This window comes from Macaca mulatta, chromosome 10 (genome assembly GCF_049350105.2).
Source record: "Macaca mulatta isolate MMU2019108-1 chromosome 10, T2T-MMU8v2.0, whole genome shotgun sequence".
In the NCBI taxonomy this organism is placed as follows: domain Eukaryota; kingdom Metazoa; phylum Chordata; class Mammalia; order Primates; family Cercopithecidae; genus Macaca; species Macaca mulatta.
In genome coordinates this window covers 66,648,095-66,666,846 of record NC_133415.1, presented here as the reverse complement: position 1 = coordinate 66,666,846, position 18,752 = coordinate 66,648,095, and the positions used below count along the sequence as shown (strand labels likewise).

The 18,752-nt window shown below is 42.3% G+C and overlaps 1 protein-coding gene across 2 annotated transcripts in view; it reads left to right on the top strand.

The window, feature by feature from the left end:
* Positions 1-18,752, top strand: part of PCSK2 (proprotein convertase subtilisin/kexin type 2) — a 254,019-nt gene that overhangs the window by 115,663 nt on the left and 119,604 nt on the right. For both annotated transcript variants that reach the window (XM_028827173.2, NM_001266025.1), the window contains 2 exon segments: positions 14,105-14,218; positions 16,300-16,408. In XM_028827173.2, the coding sequence (XP_028683006.1) occupies positions 14,105-14,218; positions 16,300-16,408 (223 nt within the window).

Sequence of the window (18,752 nt, the reverse complement as noted above, 5' to 3'; positions counted from 1 at the left end):
TGACATATGAATTACTCTCCAGCTGCCTGGTGCTGGGGAGGCACAGACACCAGCCCCCAAATATTTCAGACATATGCCAATTGCAATTTCAACACACATTTTTTTTCTACCGTCAACCCTGGAACTGTTCCATTGGCAACGAATGAAATATGAATAAGAGGAAATAATTGACAAGGCATTGCTGTTGACTAAGGGGCTAACCTTTGAGGAAGATTAAAAACAGATGTCTTGAAGAAGAAAGAACTGAGGAAATGAATCTTCTCTCTCTTTAACTCTTTAGTTCATTGTCCTCATCCAAAAATTAAACTAACACACTCTGAAGAAGGTTTAAGGAGATCAGGAATTTTCAAGAATTCATTTGTATTCTGTAGCAGACAGCTTGTTTGTGTGTTTCCCATTGAAAACTTAAAAGAAACAATACTGCAACCTTTGTTATAGCAAATAACTGGTGAGTGTATCCCTCCATGCCAAAGACATACCAAGCATAAAAAATGTGCCTAGAAAAACAAATAACTTTGGAAGGCTGTTTTCCCGGTGCCTTCTCACTTCCTTTGTCTTAGTCCTTCTTCTCGTGATGGTGCCCAACCTAAGCCCTGGATCCTTTGCTATTGATTTCAGCAGTATTTCTCCCTGACTTGCAGGAAACTGCCCAAGGCTTTCAAAATTACCTTTTCCATAAACTGCTGTTCCTTCCTCGAACCAATCTCAACCAACATCTTTGCAAAAAGCTGCCTAATTAATGAGTTAATGCACAAGTGTGGGTAAGTGATAACACCTGGATGTGCTACCCTTCCCAGAGGACTTGTTTTCCAAATCTTTTCAAATAGAGACATAATCAGCCTGGATAATGCGTGCTCAAAATTAAAGCTTAACCCTTCATGGCAGGAGTGCGGTCAGTGTGCGTGTGCTCAGGGGAGGTGATTTGGGTCATTGGAGGCTTTCTTTGTGCCCCTCAAATCACAAACCACTACCCAAATGCTGCCCCTGCTTCCACCCTGACGATGAAATGATTTCATGGATATATTGACCATTATAATTATAGCCAGTGACATTTATAATATGTTTCATTATTCTCAACAAGAAAAGTTTATTTCATGTCATCCTCACCAGTAAGCCTGTGAGGTCAAGAAATCCATCATCCCCATGCTATACATCAGAAATCAACAAACTTTCTGTAAAGGTCAGAGAGCAAATATTTCAGGCTTTGAAGCCATATGGTCTCTGTTGCAATAACTCAACTCTATGGCTGCAGTGCAAAAGCAGCCACAGGCAGGGTATAAACAAACGGGCATAGCTGTGTTCCAACAAAGTTTATTTACAAAAGCAGTCAGCAGACTAGACTTGCCAAATCCATGGTCTGGATGAAGAAAGCACAACCTGGAGAATTTGAGGACCTACCTCAGAATATGCACAAATCAGAAGCAATCCACCTCAGAACCCAAACCCAGTTCTTTCTTACTTGAAATTCAGTGCTCATTCACTGAACCACACTGTTTGGGGCATAGTCTTTGGCATTCATAGACTTTGGATCCATGACTTTGGATCAAATTCACAATACTCTCCACCCACCCACCTACCTCTCTCGTTTTCATCACACACACTTGTAAGGCAGCAGCTGGGGCTGGGGTACCATCATTAGCCTGTGGCCATGGAAACAGAGTCAAGGTAACTGACCCACAGGACCAAAACACATGACCTTGATGGTATTAGCTCTTTCCATTGAAGGTTGCTGGCCATATATAGCATAATTGAATGAAACTGCAGAACATCTTCAGTCAGATCCACCTGTGCCTTCGAGAAGCACATTAATGAGGCCTCCCTCCAGCACAGAATGGGAACTAGGCAATCCAGACACGTCCCCACCCAGCATCTTCCTTCTGGTTCACTAGCAGAACTGGATCATGAATCAACAAAATGAAGGAGGCTTTGTAAAAACAAAGCTTTTGGAACCTGTATTCCTGGGTGGTGCTGGAGCCATTCATTCCCAGCCAGGTGCCATGAGCACCTTCTCTGTGGGTCCTGTTGGCTCCCCTTTACCTCTCACCCCCAAACACCTTTCCAGGGAGGTATAGTGCTGAGTGCACTGGTCAGATGTGGGGACACTGACTGGTCACAGCTGGAGTGAAGAGTGACAGAAACTTCTTCTCGTCCGCCTACCCATTTGTCCCTCCTCCCATTTGTCCTCCCAGGAGCTCTCCTTGTTAGACTGAGGCCCTTTAGACCACCTGCAATGGGAAACACAGCCATTCACCTGGCCCGGGCAGGTTCTCTGGGGTGCTACAATGTGCATGATCAAAGCTATTCATGTATTAAAGAGGCTTAGCTAGCTTTACTTCTTTACTGCACTCACATCTCAGGAGACACTCATTGAGAGGAACACATCATTTTGGCCAAGAACAGCATTTAGGGACTGTCTAGCTTCTCTGGAAAATTGTCCTCTCAAGCACACCTCAGTCTAACCATCCCTGCCTTAACATCCAGCATAGAGCCTCCATCTTCTAAAATCCTTTTCCTTAATATAATTTCCTAAATCCATCTCCTAACATTCCCCCACCACACTGGGAACAAGCACAGCCCTGGCTGCAGTGCACATGTTCCAGCAATGTAGAAGCTGAGATTTCACTTTCTCAGGGTTCTCGTTGGCTGCCTTGGCACCTCGCTCCACAAGAAACATCTTCGATCCCTCCCTAATTACATTGATTTATCTCATGGTATACCTTGTATCCAGAGCTTTAGATGATAGATAGCACTTTGTTAATATCTTGTCACTAAGACTCAATGACTGGAACTGTGGTCAGAGGCATGCAGCCATATCCTCCCTCCTCAATTGATCACCTTGATTCTTGCAAGATGGGCCAACCTCTGCAAATGAGGGCAATCAATACTGTGCATTCAGCCATAATCGTGGCTTAACTCGGTATTCTTTGAAAACTTAAGCTGTGTAATTTGCCTGTAATTGGGCTTTCCAAAAAGTCATACCTCCTGCTCAAGGAGGCAATTAAGCCGGCAGACTCCCTGTCTGCTGCCTGCTCTCTCCCTCCTGACATCTGACTGCCATGGGTCAATCTTCCCTCCGCAGACCTCTCTCCTCTCCAGATCCCTGTTTGGATCTCAACAACCAAAGCCAGCAGCTGGTGGCAAAGTAGATGAACTAGAACATCTGAGCCTTGGAGTGACCTTTTTCTTCCATAATCTCCCACGTCATTTCCAGCAATGGCTTTTGGGGGTTCCTTGCTTGATGAGCTGTGTCCAGCTCATCAATTCAAACACTGAGATAACACACCGTGTTGCAAAGGCAGAAAAGCTAGAGCCCCAACAGTGAACCCTCATGTAAACCATGAACCATGGGTGATGATGATGTGTCAGGGTCGGTTCAGCATGTGTAACAAATGCACACTGTGCTCCAGGAGGGATGTTGATAATAATGGGAAGGCCGTGCATGTGAGGAAGCAGAGGATATGTGGAACTCTCTGTGCCTTCCTCTCAATTTACTGTGAACCTAAAACGGCTGAACGACAGAAAAACAAGAAAGACGAAAGAAAAAGAAAGCAAGAAAGAAAGAAGAAAAAGAAAGAAGAAAGTAAGTCTAACAAAAAGATGTGGAGACGTGCCCTTTGTGCAGATGGGGACTTGTGTTGCATTTAGGACACGCTTAGGAATGGACTCCAGCTGGCTTCTCTTCCCACATTTGATTTGCTTTGTCGTGAGTTAGCTAAGAGCAAGAAAATTAAAGTCCAGGTATCTGGGCCACTTTGGAGCGAGATGAGCCTGGCTTGAGGTGTTTTGGAACAAGAGAAGTCACTACCCCACTGCCTTTCTACATTACAAAAACATTAGCAAAAATTATAGAAGTAATTGCTGGCATTTCTCGAGTTCATACTGTGGGCCAGGTGCTTACATGCACCATCACTTTTGGTCCTCACCACAACCAAAGTACACGTGGGAGCAGAGGAGCAGCACAGTACGGTAGAGAAGTACAGAGCTAGACTGCTGGAGTGTCGTGTCAGTTTGCGAGGGCTGTCATACGGGGGCGCCACAGCCAGGGTGGCCTAAAGAACAGAAATGTATGGAGGTAAAAGTCCGAGATGAAGGTGTCATCAGGGTTGGTTTCATCAGGACCATGAGGGAAGGCCCTGTTCCAGGCTCTTTCCTTGGCTTGTAGATGGCCGTCTTTTCCCTGTGTCCTCACACCATTCCCTCTGTTGGTAACAGTGCCTGAATATGATGACCTTAGTTATATTGGATGAGACCCCACCCTAATGACTTTACTTAATGACCTCTTTAAAGACACTATCTTCAAATACAATCCCATTCTGAGGTACTGGGGGTAAGGACGTCAACATTTGAACTTAGAGGAAACACAGTCCAGCCCACAACAGGCATGACCCACAGCTCTGCCCTTGGCTAACTGTAAGACCCTTAACCAGCCACTTGGTGTCTTCATGCCTTCATTCCTAACCTCTCATGTGGTTGTCGGGGAAAATAACTGAGATAAGGTACATGAGTACTCAGGGCACTGCCCAGCGCAACAGTCAGCCCTCAGTAAATGTCAGCCATCACTAGGGCTTATCCTTATTTTACAGGTGAGCAAACTGAGCCTTAAATGGGCTCCACAGCTTGCTGGAGATCCCACAGCCAGAGAACAACAGGTACAGCAGGACCTGTAACTCATGTCTGCCTGTCACCAAGACCAAGCTCTCATCCACAATCCTACGCTGCCTCCTTCACAATATTACACAGAAGGCAGCTGTGTGCCTACAAAGAAGTCAAGCTATGTTCCCCTTTTTGTGAGATGAAGGATACACAACCCAATCCATTTCAATTCTTGCCACTTCCCAAAGCTTGAAACGAGAGTTCTCAGACCTTCCTCTAACACCTTGTGAGAGGAAGAACTTACCCTGTCCCTGTCTGGTGCCCAGCTCTGTGAGTACACCCCAGAAATGCCTCAGATCCTCTACCCTCCCCAGGAAGATAACAATGACAAGGATGACCAGGCCAGAGCCCAGAGGGAACTTCTACCTTCAGCCCTAATCCTGTGTCCCATGTGGATGTGTCCTCATGCCCATCCATGGGTGTTAAAGCTAAAGTGTTTTAACCTGTCAGGAAAAAAAAAAAAAATCTTCTACCTATAATAAAGGCAAGGTACGTTACCATGCAAATTAAGAGGTTTTTAACAAATAAAAGATTCATGCTCTTTGGGTACTTTCGCTACATTTTTAATACTTCCCCCAGCACACTGGCTCACTACGCCGGCTGCTCATTGGAATTACCTGGAAAGTTTTAAACACCGCTGAGGCTAGGGCCCATCCCTAGCAATTCTCAGTTCCCTGCTCTGGTGGTTGGCCTGAGCATAGGGCTTTTGCCACCTTCCCAGGTGATTGCACTGTGCACTCAAGGCTGGGGACCTCTGCTTCGCGAGGACATCTTGTTGGCTTGTAGTGACGTTAACTCCAGTCTCTGCCTCCTCCAACTCCACATGCCTTCACCCTGTGTGTCTGTATGTCTTCACATGGCATTCTCCTTGTTTCTAGGCCCTCATAGTATAGTGACACCAGCTGTACTGGATTGAGAACCCATGCTAATCTAGTATGACCTCATCTTAACTAATTACACCTGCAGTAACCCTATTTCCAAATAAGGTCACATTCTGAGGTACTGGAGGTTGGCACCTTAATATATCTTTCAGGACAGCACAATCCAACCCATCACAGTGCTAAATAAAAAAATTCTCAGTGACACAGGAAATACTTTCACACAATCAAGGACATCATAGATTAATAAACCAGTATTTTCAGCAACATGTTGGTTTTGTGTTTTATGCTCCTTTTCTTGCTCTCACTTCAAGCAAAGATGTCCCTCACCCTCTTTGGAGGAAGGTCTCCCCTTTGCTCCCCTTCCTCCTGGCCCCTCCCTCCCCAGCACAGTCAATGCTAATGAACAGCGGTTTAGTTATCAGCCCAGCAGGGAAGTGATCATGGCCCAAGTCCTCAGAGAGTTATATGCACGGTTAAGTTGTCCCAGATCCTGGAAGGTTGACTATGTTATGTGCCCATAGGGTGAGGCAATGTGGCTTAGTCGAAAGTTCATAGCATTGAGAATCCATCAACCTGATGACTCTGCCATGTTTTAACTGTTGGACAACGGCTTCCAAAACTTCCTTTTCTCAACTGTAACAATACCTACCCCACAGTTTTGTTGGGAAGATTAAGGTCAGGCGTGGTGGCTCACGCCTGTAATCCCAGCACTTTGGGAGGATCACCTGAGGTCCGGAATTTGAGACCTGGCCTCAAATTCCAGGGTTTCAGCCCGGCCAACATGGTGAAACCCCGTCTCTATTAAAATAAAACTTAGCCGGGCATGGTGGCTCATGCCTGTAGTCCCAGCTACTGGAGAAGTTGAGGCAGGAGAATTGCTTGAACCTGAGAGTCAGAGGCTGCAGTGAGCCAAGATGGTGCCACTGCACTACAGCCTGGGTGACAGAGCAAGACTTCATCTCAAAAACAAAAGAAAAAAAAAAAAGATTAAATGTAGTAAAAGTACCTTGTTAAGTGTAGAATAATATGCAAATGCACAGGGATGTTTTCTGCTGCATCCTAGCATGGTCATAACTGGCACATCATAGAGAGACTAGAGGCGGGTAAGGGATGGGTAGAGTTGCTTGGGTAACATTTGTGCACAAATGTCAAATTAAGGTTCAAAAGTTGAACTAGAATTGTGAAATAGCCATCTGTTCATTTTAAATAAAATATTACCTAGTACCAATTCTGCTAAAACTATTCCAAAAAATCAAGGAGACTCCTCTCTAACTTATTCTATAAAGCCAGCATCACCATGATAGCAAAATCTGGTGAAGACACAATGACAAATGAAAACTACAGTCCAATATCCCTGATGAACATAGATGTAAAAATTCTCGGCCAGGCGCGGTGGCTCAAGCCTGTAATCCCAGCACTTTGGGAGGCCGAGACGGGCGGATCACGAAGTCAGGAGATCCAGACCATCCTGGCTAACCCGGTGAAACCCCGTCTCTACTAAAAATACAAAAAACTAGCCGGGCGAGGTTGCCGGCGCCTGTAGTCCCAGCTACTCAGGAGGCTGAGGCAGGAGAATGGCGTAAACCTGGGAGGCGGAGCTTGCAGTGGGCTGAGATGCGGCCACTGCACTCTGCACTCCAGCCTGGGGGACAGAGCAAGACTCCGTCTCAAAAAAAAAAAAAAAAAAAAAAAAAAATTCTCAACAAAATACTAGCAAACCAAATCCTACAGCACATCAAAGTCAATTCACCACAATTAAGAAGGCTTTATTCCTAGGATGCAGTTAGTTCCGCATATGCAAATCAATATATATGATCATCACATAAACAGAATGAAAAACAAAAACCATATTATCATCTCAATAAATGTAGAAAAAGCTTTTAATAAAATCCATCATGCCTTCAAGACAAAAACCCTCAACAAACTTGGTATTGAAGGAACATACCTTAAAATAATAATAAGAGCCAGCTATGACAAACCCATAGTCAGCATCATACTGAATGGGCAAAAGCTGGAAAGATTCCTCTTAAGGACAGGAACAAGACAAAGATGCCTACTCTTACCACTTCTATTCAACGTAGTACTGGAAGTCCCAGACACAGGAATCAGGCAAGAGAAAGAAATAAAAGGCATTCAGGTAGGAAAAGAAGAAGTCAAATTGTATCTCTTCATTTTTGATATGATTCTATACCTAGAAAACCCTAAAGACTCAACCAAAAGGCTCCTAGAACTAATTAAAAAAAAAAACTTCAATAGCATTTAGTTTACAAAATCAATCTGCAAAAATCAGTAGCATTTCTACACACCAATTACGTTCAAGCTGAGAGCCAAATCAAGAACACAATCCCACGTATAATAGCTATAAGAAGAATAAAATACCTAGGAATACATCTAACTGAAGAGATAAAAGATCTCTACAAGGAGAACTACAAAACACTGCTGAAAAAAGTCATAGAAGTCACAAACAAGTGGGAAAGCAGTCTATGCTCATGGATGGGAAGAATCAGTATCATTAAAATGGCCATACTGCCCAAAGCAATCTACAGATTCAACACTTTTCCTATCAAACTACCAATGTTATTTTTCACAGAATTAGAAGAAACTATGCAAAATTCTATGAAACCAAAAAAGCCCGAATAGCCAAAGCCATCCTAAGCAAAAAGAACAAAGCTGGAGGCATTGCATTACCCAATGTCATACTATATTATAAGCCTACAGTAATCAAAACAGCATGGTAGTAGTACAAAAACAGACACATAGAACAATGGAACAGAAAAGAAATAAAGAAATAAAGCCACACACCTACAACCATCTGATCTTCAAGAAAGTCAACAAAAGTAAGCAATGGGAAAAGGCCTTTTCATTCAATAAATGATGCTAGAATAACTGTCTAGTCATATGTGGAAGAATAAAACTGGACCCCTTTCTTTCACTATATACAAGAATGAACTCAATATAGATTGAAGATTTGAAAGTAAGGCATCAAACAATAAAAACCCTAGAAGAAAACCTAGGAAATACCATTCCGGACATAGGCCTTGGTAAAGATTTCATAATGAAGACTCCAAAAGCAATCACAACAGAACAAGAATCGACACGCAGGACCAAATTAAACTAAAGTGCTTCCGCACAGCAAAAGAAACTATCAACAGAGCAAACAGGCAACCTAGAGAAAGGGAGAAAATATTTGCAAATTATGCATCTGACAAAAGTCTAATACCTAGAATCTATAAGAAACTTAAACAAATCAACAAAAAAAAAACCATACTTTAAAATGGGCAAAGGACATCAACAGATACTTCTCAAAAGAAGACACACAAGTGGCCAAAAAACGTATGAAAAATACTCAACATCACTAATCATCACAGAAATGCAAATCAAAACCACAATGAAGTACCATCTCACAACAGTCAGAATTGCTATGTTTAAAAAGTCAAAAAATAGGCTGGGCACGGTGTCTCATGCCTGTAATCCCAGCACTTTGGGAAGCCAAGGCTGGAGGATCACGAGGTCAGGAGATTGAGACCGTTCTGGCCAACATTGTGAAACCCCATCTCTAATAAAAATACAAAAATATTAGCTGGGCATGGTGGCGCACGCCTGTTGTCCCAGCTACTCAGGAGGCTAAGGCAGGAGAACAGCTTGAACCCCCCAGGAGGCAGAGGTTGCAGTAAACCGAGATCATGCCACTGCACTCCAGCCTGGTGGCAGAGCAAGACTCCATCTCAAAAAAAAAAAAAAAAAAAGCCAAAAAGTAATAAATGTTGGTGAGGCTGTGGAGAAAAGGGAACACTTATACGCTGTTGGTGATAATGTAAATCAGTTCAGCCACTGTGAAAAGCATTTTGGAGATTTCTCAAAGAACCTAAAACAAAATTATCATTCAATCCAGCAATACTATTACTGGCTATATACCCAAAGAAAAATAAATCATTCTACCAAAAAGACACGTACACTTTTCTATTCATTACTACACTATTCACAATTGCAAAGACATGAAATCAACCTAGGTACCCTCCAAAGGTGGACTGGATAAAGAAAATGTGGTACACCTCATATACACCATGGAATACTATGCAGCCATAAACAAGAACAAAATCATGTCCTTTCCAGCAACTTGGATGCAGCTAGAGTCCATTATCCTAAGCAAATTAACACCTGAACAGAAAGCCAAATACCAGATGGCCTCTCTTATAAGTGGGAACTAAACATTAGGTACACATGGGCATAAAGATGGGAACAGTAGACAACGGGGACTACTAGAAAAGAGGAAGAGCAGGGAATACAAGGACTGAAAAACTGCCTATTGGGTACTATGCTTACTACCTGGGTGATGGGATCATTCATACCCCAAACTTGAGCATCATGCCATATATGCATGTACCCCATGAATCTAAAATAAAGTTGAAATTACAACAAAAATTTTCTAAAATTTTTCAAAAGATATTCTCATAGAAATAATAATGATAGCCAGTAACAAAGACTTCTCTTTCTTATATTTTTTGTCTGTACAAACGTGTAGACCAATGGCCCTATTTGAGGAAGCATTCTAAAACTAAATACAGAAGTGAACTATACATTATTTTTTGAGAAGGGGAATAATTAAGTTGTGTGCATGTTATTGGTATCACATGTAAATGGTAATAAAAGGTATAGGGTATGGAAGGATAAAATTCAGAGAAGGAGGAAGAGACAATAAGTCAGTGACCTTTTAGTAACAATGTGAGAATATAGTTTAGACACTCGGAAATATTTCTCTGACATTAAGGGCTTTATCATACATAGAATTGTAACACTGCAGTCTTTCCCAGAGGTCTTCCAAAATAGTTTATAACTTAATCTGTCTGGTCATGGTAATTTTATTTATAATGGAAAACAATGTAAATGACTAATAAGAGGTAAATGGATAAATTGTGGTATATGACTCTGGAATATTTAGGTAGCCATTAGTAATTAAAATATGATAGCTAAGTAGCAGTATATTAAATTCTTATGGTAGGATATTCAGTGAAAAAAGAATTCACAACTTGTTCTATAGTATGATTACTACTCTTTAAAAATTAAATATGAATATGAATTAAGATTGAATGAGAACCCAGAACAATAAACATGATTAATAGGGTTACACGGTATCATTGTGGGGAAAAAAAAGTTTTCCAGTTATTTGTGTGTAACAAGTGAAAGCATATATTGTTAAAGGTGTTCCTCTCCTTCAAAGTGTAACTGTGGACAAGAAGTTACAGACAGACTGACAGGCTCGGAAAGCCCCCTTCAGTCTCAAGACTCCTAAATTCCTGAGCTGCAAGGAGGCAGTGCCCAGAGAGTGCAGCATTCCTAAGCATCACTAGTTTCCATTAAAACCTAATTTACGGAATTAAAAATTAATTTCATGGAAATGAATTTGAGCAGTCTTTTCATTAAAGCGCACTTGGTCTAAATGAGTTTGGAGTGACTGTAATAGCCATTCCTGCACTGTTATTTATAAAGGTGAAATCTGATGTGAGTATTGTTCTCACGCTACCGAGAAACAACATATTGCTGAGAGTTTTCAAATTTCCGTGTGATAGTTGCTCTTGCTCCCGGAAGATCCTCTCAAGGAAGTTATTGATGACAAGGAGTCCAATAGAATGGGAATCCCTCAGTGAAAGTCAACCAAGGCCTCCGTTTAGTAAGTAGAGCAGACAAAGCTCTACTCTCTCGTTGTGGGACCAAAATGGGAAGAGGCAATGGCCAAAGTCAGATGCCTTCTTTCCCAAGTGCAAGAGGCACTGGCTTGCTTCCATAGTAAAAGAAGGTTGTGAGATGGGTGTATCTGATGGCTACATAAATGTATAGCTCTCCAGGTGGAGAGTTATACATTTACTTCAACATTTTAAACATTCTGTTAATGAATATGCACGCGTGCGCGCACACACACGCACACAGAGCTATGGGAATACGCTGCACAAATCTCTGACTTCAGGGAAAATAATTGACCAAGGCCCCCAGCTGCTGCACTCTGAAATCTGTCACTGTGCCAACAAGGCCACACTCTCCCCAGTGACTGAGAGCAGCAGGGGAACTCAGGCAGGCCCATTTCTGGGAGACACAGGGCTCCTCAGATTTAATCCCCCATAGTTTTACCAAACCATCCTTAGGTTACAGGGGAATCAAGGATGAATTCGCCCAACTTTGTTCACTGTTCTTTACTTGGGGTCAGACTTACATCACAGTTTCTTGTATTTTTCTCTCATAAAATATTGCACATTTAATCCCAACTTGGCAATGGCTTCCAAGAGGATATATATGTGTGTGTGCATATATATGTACATATGTGACAGTATGACACACATATATACACACATACACACATATATTTATATGTATACAAACATACATGTGCATAAGTATATGTATATGTACCTTTGAATTATAATTTATCTCCATTTGATGGGCATTAGTTAGGTCCAAATTTTTGCCATTATAAAAACACCCATCTATCCCATTTTTCTAATAATTTCACTGTTTCTTTAAGGAGTTTTTTTTAAGTTCACCACAGTGACTGTGACTGTTCCTTGTTGGAATACCTCCAAAGAACTCCCAGAGCCAATGCCACGCTTAACACTCGTTTTCCACATGTATAGATTTTCTGGCGTGGCTAGAATTTCTCTGGAAAACGAGCTTCAGGCCTTCTCGTGTCAGTGTGCAGAGTACAGAGGTGAGAAACTAGCCTTTCACAGGTTCCTCTGCAAGGCAGCACAGTAAGCAGGGGAAGCGTTTTCTGCCACGTCTGTGGTCTCTTCGTTCTTCTCTTCCTGCCGTCACTGTTGACCTGGACCCTGCTGTTCTTCTCTCATCTGGTATCCATTAGAGTTCTTGATGACAAGCAACAGAAATTGATTCTGCTTCACTTCAACCAGAGAGAAGTTGTCAGGAAGATATCGGGGGCCCACAATCAATGGGTGGTTGGAGGATCAGTCTTGAAAGCTCTGGGGCTGGGCTGCAGGAACACAGTGAGGATCTTTTACTAGGAGAGCCTAGTGAGTGAACCTCCAGGGTAGACGGGCTCCAGGGGATCCTGTTCCTTGCTTCACTTTCCCAAGATTCAAATCCTGGGAGAGAGACACCCACAGAGGCACCCTTAAGGCAGAGGGAGATTCTAGTGCCTGTGGCAGACAGGCACCTAGAACTGCACTTCCACCAACACAGAACCTGATGGATTGGAGGTAATTCCCCCAAATACACTGGGGAGATTTGGGAAGAGGAAAAACAAATGTTGGGCTATAATATAATAGTGATATCCAGCAGCACCCTTTTATATATGTGCATAATCCTTGGGTTTGCACATGTTCAGGGACTGGCCACAACTGTTGCATGATAAATTAGTCTTTGTCCAAGTGAAAGCAAGTTTCCTGATTGAGACAAAGCCTAGGCATTGTCGGGAGCCCACTTGAACTAACTCAGCTCCTAAGTTGCATTTCCATCCAAGAGCCTGGGGTTCTTTCTCACTATCCAAAACTGAAATGTTGTCACTGCCAGGACAGCAACACCGTCTGTCAGTTTCTTGTCAGAGGTTCCTCTCTTACCTTCTAGGACTTTGCTGTGGGATCTGTTGGCTCTCCAGGCAGGCTTCATTGTTTGTCTGTTTGTTCTTGTCTTGGGGAAGTTTTCTTTTTCAGCAGATTCTCAAATGTGATAGTACTGTCAACAAATTAAAGGCTGGGAAGCCCTCCAGAAAAATTATCCGTGCCGTTTTCACTCTCTCCCTTCCTGAATCCACATCAATCCTCTCTCGTTAATAGAAATCTTCCATTGTTTTATTTCACTTAATGACCCCTACCACATTATTTTCTTTAAGAATACTTTTCTCAGCCAGGTGCGGTGGTTCATGCCTGTAATCCCAGCCCTTTGGGAGGCCAAGGTGAGTGGATCACCTGAGGTTGGGAGTTCGAGACCAGCCTGACCAACATGGAGAAGCCCCATCTCTACTAAAAATACCAAATTAGCCAGGTGTGGTGGCGCATGCTTGTAATCCCAGCTATTTGGGAGCCTGAGGCAGGAGAATCGCTTGAACCCGGGAGGCCAAGGTTGCAGTGAGCCAAGATCACGCCATTGCCCTCTGGCCTGGGCAACAACAGCGAAACTCTGTCTCCAAAAAAAAAAAAAAAAGAAAGAAAAGATTACTTTTCTCTATCTAATTCTTACTTTAGGGAAATTCACTTTGAGCCATCACCAAAGCCTGTCTGTTCAGTGCAACCATAAGTAAATGCTCTCGTAAAATAACCGTAATGGGTCAGGCGCAGTGGCTCATGCCTGTAATCCCAGCTGTTTTGGAGGCCGAGGCAGGCAGATCGCTTGAGCTCAGGAGTTCGAGACCAGCCTGGGAACTATAGTGAGGCTCCCCATCTCTACAAAAAAAATAATAATAATAATAATGGTAAGGTGAGCATGTATATGAGATGAACTTGCTTTTGCTGAAGAAAAAAAAAATACACCTGATATACAAATGAAATTTGGATTCATGGAGACAAATTCCAGAAGAGGGAATGTTCAGATTATATTCAGGTAATATGTCAGCATTGTCATTCCAGGTAAAGATGGCTTTACAGCAGGAAGGATTTGACCGAAAAAAGCGAGGTTACAGAGACATCAATGAGATCGACATCAACATGAACGATCCTCTTTTTACAAAGCAATGGTATCTGGTGAGTGTCTTTATGTCCTTTTGGACATTTCTCATCTTGAGACTCTGGATAAAAGATGTATTCTTGTATCCTCATTATTCACTAGGATGTTAGCCAGTATCCAACTCAGTGACCCTCTCTGTCCCCTTCCATATGTATTGATTTTCTGTCACGACCTGTGCATCTAGTTCTCTAATCTGCTTTCTTCTGGAACTGCTGAGTAGCCCTGGTCTCCTAGGGTCCAGGCTATGACCAACAACTGATGGAATTCTCTTTGATTCTGAAAAAGTGCACCAGTGTATAACTGAAGACTTGCAAAACTATATAAAAGTCAAATCAGAGGTCTGGGAAGAGTAATGCAGGGGTCTCAACAGACAGAGTAACAGGGGACATAATGAAGTCACAGGCCTGAAAGAAAGGATCCAATGACTTCCCAAGGGGCTAGCAAGATAGCTTGGAGACTAAAGTAGCAAAAAGAGCATCTATTAATGCTTCCTAAAACAATGGCAGGAAATCAATTCCATGGGGCTTAACTGATGAAGGCTTGGAGGCACTAAAACCCATTTTGTCTGGTGAAGTGAGCATTTTGTGGGTCACCAACAATTCATCATGATCCATTTGGACTGGCCGAGATATGTTTAAAAAGGGATCAGTGACTCCAAACCAAGCTGAACTGCAGGGCATATTGACAAAAGGGAGTGACTAATTTGTAAATGTGAATGAAACTTTATTTTATTTAAGATTAAAAAGTGATGAACAAGAGAGAGAACTAAATTACAGCCTTGCGGACGGCTACATTACAGGAATTCATCACAATTTCCCTCCTGGGGCTGCAGAGCTTGACTCTGCCTTATGCTTTTTGGCATGGAAGTCCAAAAATCCAGTATGGGTAATTGAATGAGTGTATTTGTGTTAGTCAGGAAAGGCTAGGTTTGTTGCAATAATGAACAACCCTCAGATCACAGTAGCTTATCAAAAGCAAGGCTTGTTTCTCACTTTTGCTACACAGCCCATGCTTCATAATTGCTCAGAAACGCAGGCTGACCAACCTCCATCTGAGCTCCATTCCCACACTGCTTTCATGAGCCCCTCAGCAAGGAAAAGGGGTAATAGAATTTTTAAAAGAACCTCTTAAAGTTTCTGCCTGGATGTGAAAAATGGCACGTGAGATCACATGCCATTGGCCAAAATTAGTCATCCGCCATTCTAACTTCAGAGTGGATGGAGAGGTGTAGTCTTAACGTGTCTCTAGAAGAAAGAGCATGGTAAATTTTTTAAAGAGCCCTAATGACAATCACACAATGTTTTAGCAATATCACAATAGCCACTGATCACTGTGGGCTTTTGCCAATACAAGTTCTGACTTTATTATTCTTTTTACAATCCATCCTGGAGAAAACCTACACGGTACAAAGACGCATGAAAAGATGGGAATGAACATGTTAACGTGGAATTGCTCTTTGTTTTCCTTTCTTTCTCTTCTGAAATATTTTTGGGGGCCAGGATGAAGGGCTTTCGGATTTCTTTTTCAGCATTAGAATATGCACTAAAGGTGAGCCAGTTTTCTTTAATTCCGTTCAACAAATACTTTTGAACAAGACTTAGTGTGGTGGCACTGAAATTACAAAGATTAACTAGGACATGTTACCTCCTGCAAAAGATATTGTTATTTAGTAAGAAGTTATATTCAAATAAGAATAATCCAAAATATGCTGTAAATTCAAAACATGAGGTATAAACAAAGAGGTATGAAAGTGAGCATTTAATTCTAAATCAGGGAGGGTTTCCTACAATAGCAGCTCTTTTATAGAAAAAGTTTAAAGATAGTGATCTAGTTATAAGATATGAGGGGATTGAAACTATGTTTGCATATTTACAGAAAACAGAAAACACTAAGTGTTTATACCCAAAAAAAAAAAAAAATGGAGAGGAAACGCTATAGGTAGGTTAGGAGGGACACCCAAAAGCACTGTTTCATGGAAGTGGCCTTTGAGCTGGTCCTGGAATATTAGATGGCTATAGAGCATGTCAAGTAAATATGTATATGGGTGCTTTACAACACCAAACTGATACCATTCTTTGCTTTGAAATTCCTGTACCAGATCAATACTGGCCAAGCTGATGGCACTCCTGGCCTTGATTTGAATGTGGCTGAAGCCTGGGAGCTGGGATACACAGGGAAGGGTGTTACCATTGGAATTATGGATGATGGTGAGTATTTTGAAGCCTGTGCATCATTTGGAAATAAGCGTGCCTTTGCTTGCCTTTCGATAAAGTTGGTACTGTTTTGGAGATGCTAACCAGAGATGGAATAGCAAGATACTGGGCCTATGACCACACTGCACTGTGACCAAATCTTCACCTTTCTTCCAATCAGTGGTCCTCAAACTTGAGGTTGCACTTAACAAATATTTTTTGAATAAATAAATAATAAACTAAACAAATGAATACATGAAAACTGCCTGTCACTCAACCGTAATTTCTTACTGCTTACACTTTACCTTAAAATGTCCTCTAAATCTCTTCATATTTACCATCAATTTATCTAGACCCACACTATCCAATGTAGTCGCCACTAGCCATATGTGCCTATTTAATTTTACATTTTAATTAATTAAAGCTACATAAAATGTAAAACTTTATTTCAATTCCTCAATCACACTAGCCTCAAGTTCTTCATACCCACATGGGGCTAGCAGCTGCTGAAATTCAATTCCATTTTCATCATCAGAGAAAGTTACATTAGTGCGACTCTACATCCATAAAACAGCTTTTCAGTAACAGGATTGGAGCTTGGGGAAATTTGACTTTATTGCTGCTTTCAGAATGAACCCTTGTAAAGTAGCCTTTGATAACCTTTTATTACAGACACTCCTTACATGTTATTCATCCTGCGAGCCTACCAAAGACTTAGCAGGGCTTCATTTTCTATAGTTTGTGATATGAAAACCAATGGGCTTGATGAATTGGCATTTTTCCAACTACACACGTCCTTGGCCCTGTGGAGAATCGCTGCCTGTAGTCGTTTCACTGGGGACGTCTTATTGCCCTCCATCACCCATCTGGGTCCGCCAGCAAAAAGCTCCACTGTGCATTATTGATCCAATTATATACAAAGGCTACACAGAGATGAAACAATGCAGCCTTTCCCATCTGAAGATCCTCAAAGAACAGAACACTATGTTCCTTAAAGTAAAGCTTTGAAGCAGAAACGACAGAGGAAACCAAGAGGAGCCAGCCTGCTTAAAACCTGTGTTGTCTTGTGTTGGCTCATTAAATATCAACATAAAAACAATGCCTCAATGTTTTCTGATGTATGAGACATTTTTAAGTGGATGTAACACCTTCCTCCAGAGGCCAAGGGCTCTCACAAGAAGAAAGGAGCCCTGCATGAGAGTGTGTGTGCTCAGATGTCAGAAGTTTATAAATGTTTCTTCCTTTCTAACACTTGTTCTTGGAAACTGTTCCAAAGGGGTTCAGGCCAGCTCACCCAGGAAAAAGATGCATCAGGGTTTGGGGGAAACCTACCTAGGAGATATTGTGATAACCAATTCTAACAGCGTATCTACCGGGTATCCCCAGCTGGGGACCACAGAAGCCTCCCTAAAAGTGGCACTAAAGTGCCAACATATGCACATTGCTCTGCTCTTAGGAAAACTCCAAGAGTCCTGTAGATGCCCATTTCAGAATTCTTTAACTGAAAGTTCCTTGACTGACTCCTAAAGTCATTGGCTCCTGACCCAGTTCCACATGGAAAGGCAAGCCCTTTAGAAAGTCCCCGCAGAATTTCTCATTTGATGTTCTTTCTTCAGCTGATTAATGGCCTTCGGGTTCCCAAAAAAGTAAACTCTGCCCCCCAATTACAATCCCTGGTTTCTTCTTTGTTGTAGTCAATTACTGCTGCAGAACGAAGCATCCCAACATTGAGTGGTTTAAAAAAACAACCATATTATTATCTCTCACAGTTCTGTGGGTTGCTGGAGTTCAGCTGGACAGTTCTGCAAGTTCTACTGGAGTCTATCATGCAGGTAGACTCAGAAGGCAGTTGAGGCTGGAGTCAACTAGAGGCTCCACTGGGAGGCTGAAATGGCTCAGCCTCCCTCCCTTTCCATGGAGTCTGAGGACCTCTCCTCTCACAAGAGGCCCCCAGCAAGGTAGATGGATTTCTTACAGGTGGCTCAGGACTCCCAAGAGCAGGCATTCCAAAAGAGAAGAAGCAGAAGCTGCCAGTCCTCTTAAAGGCTAGACCTGGAATGGGCACTGGTCACTCTGCCACTTACGATGGATGAATGGTTCCAGGGCCAATCCGATTCAAGTGGAAAGGAAATAAACTCTGAATTTGTGGCCATTTTTAATGCATCACATGCTATTCAGTATGATAACTGAAGAAAAGTATAATGACCAAGCCATTCTCCAAGTTCACTGTTGAATAGCAAAATGAGCACATTTGGGACAAGGGCAGCTCCCCACATGGTGAGGACAAAGACAGATGCTCAGCAGCCTCTTGCCATGTAATTGGCCATCTCTGCCCTCACAGCTAGAACCGGGAAGGCTG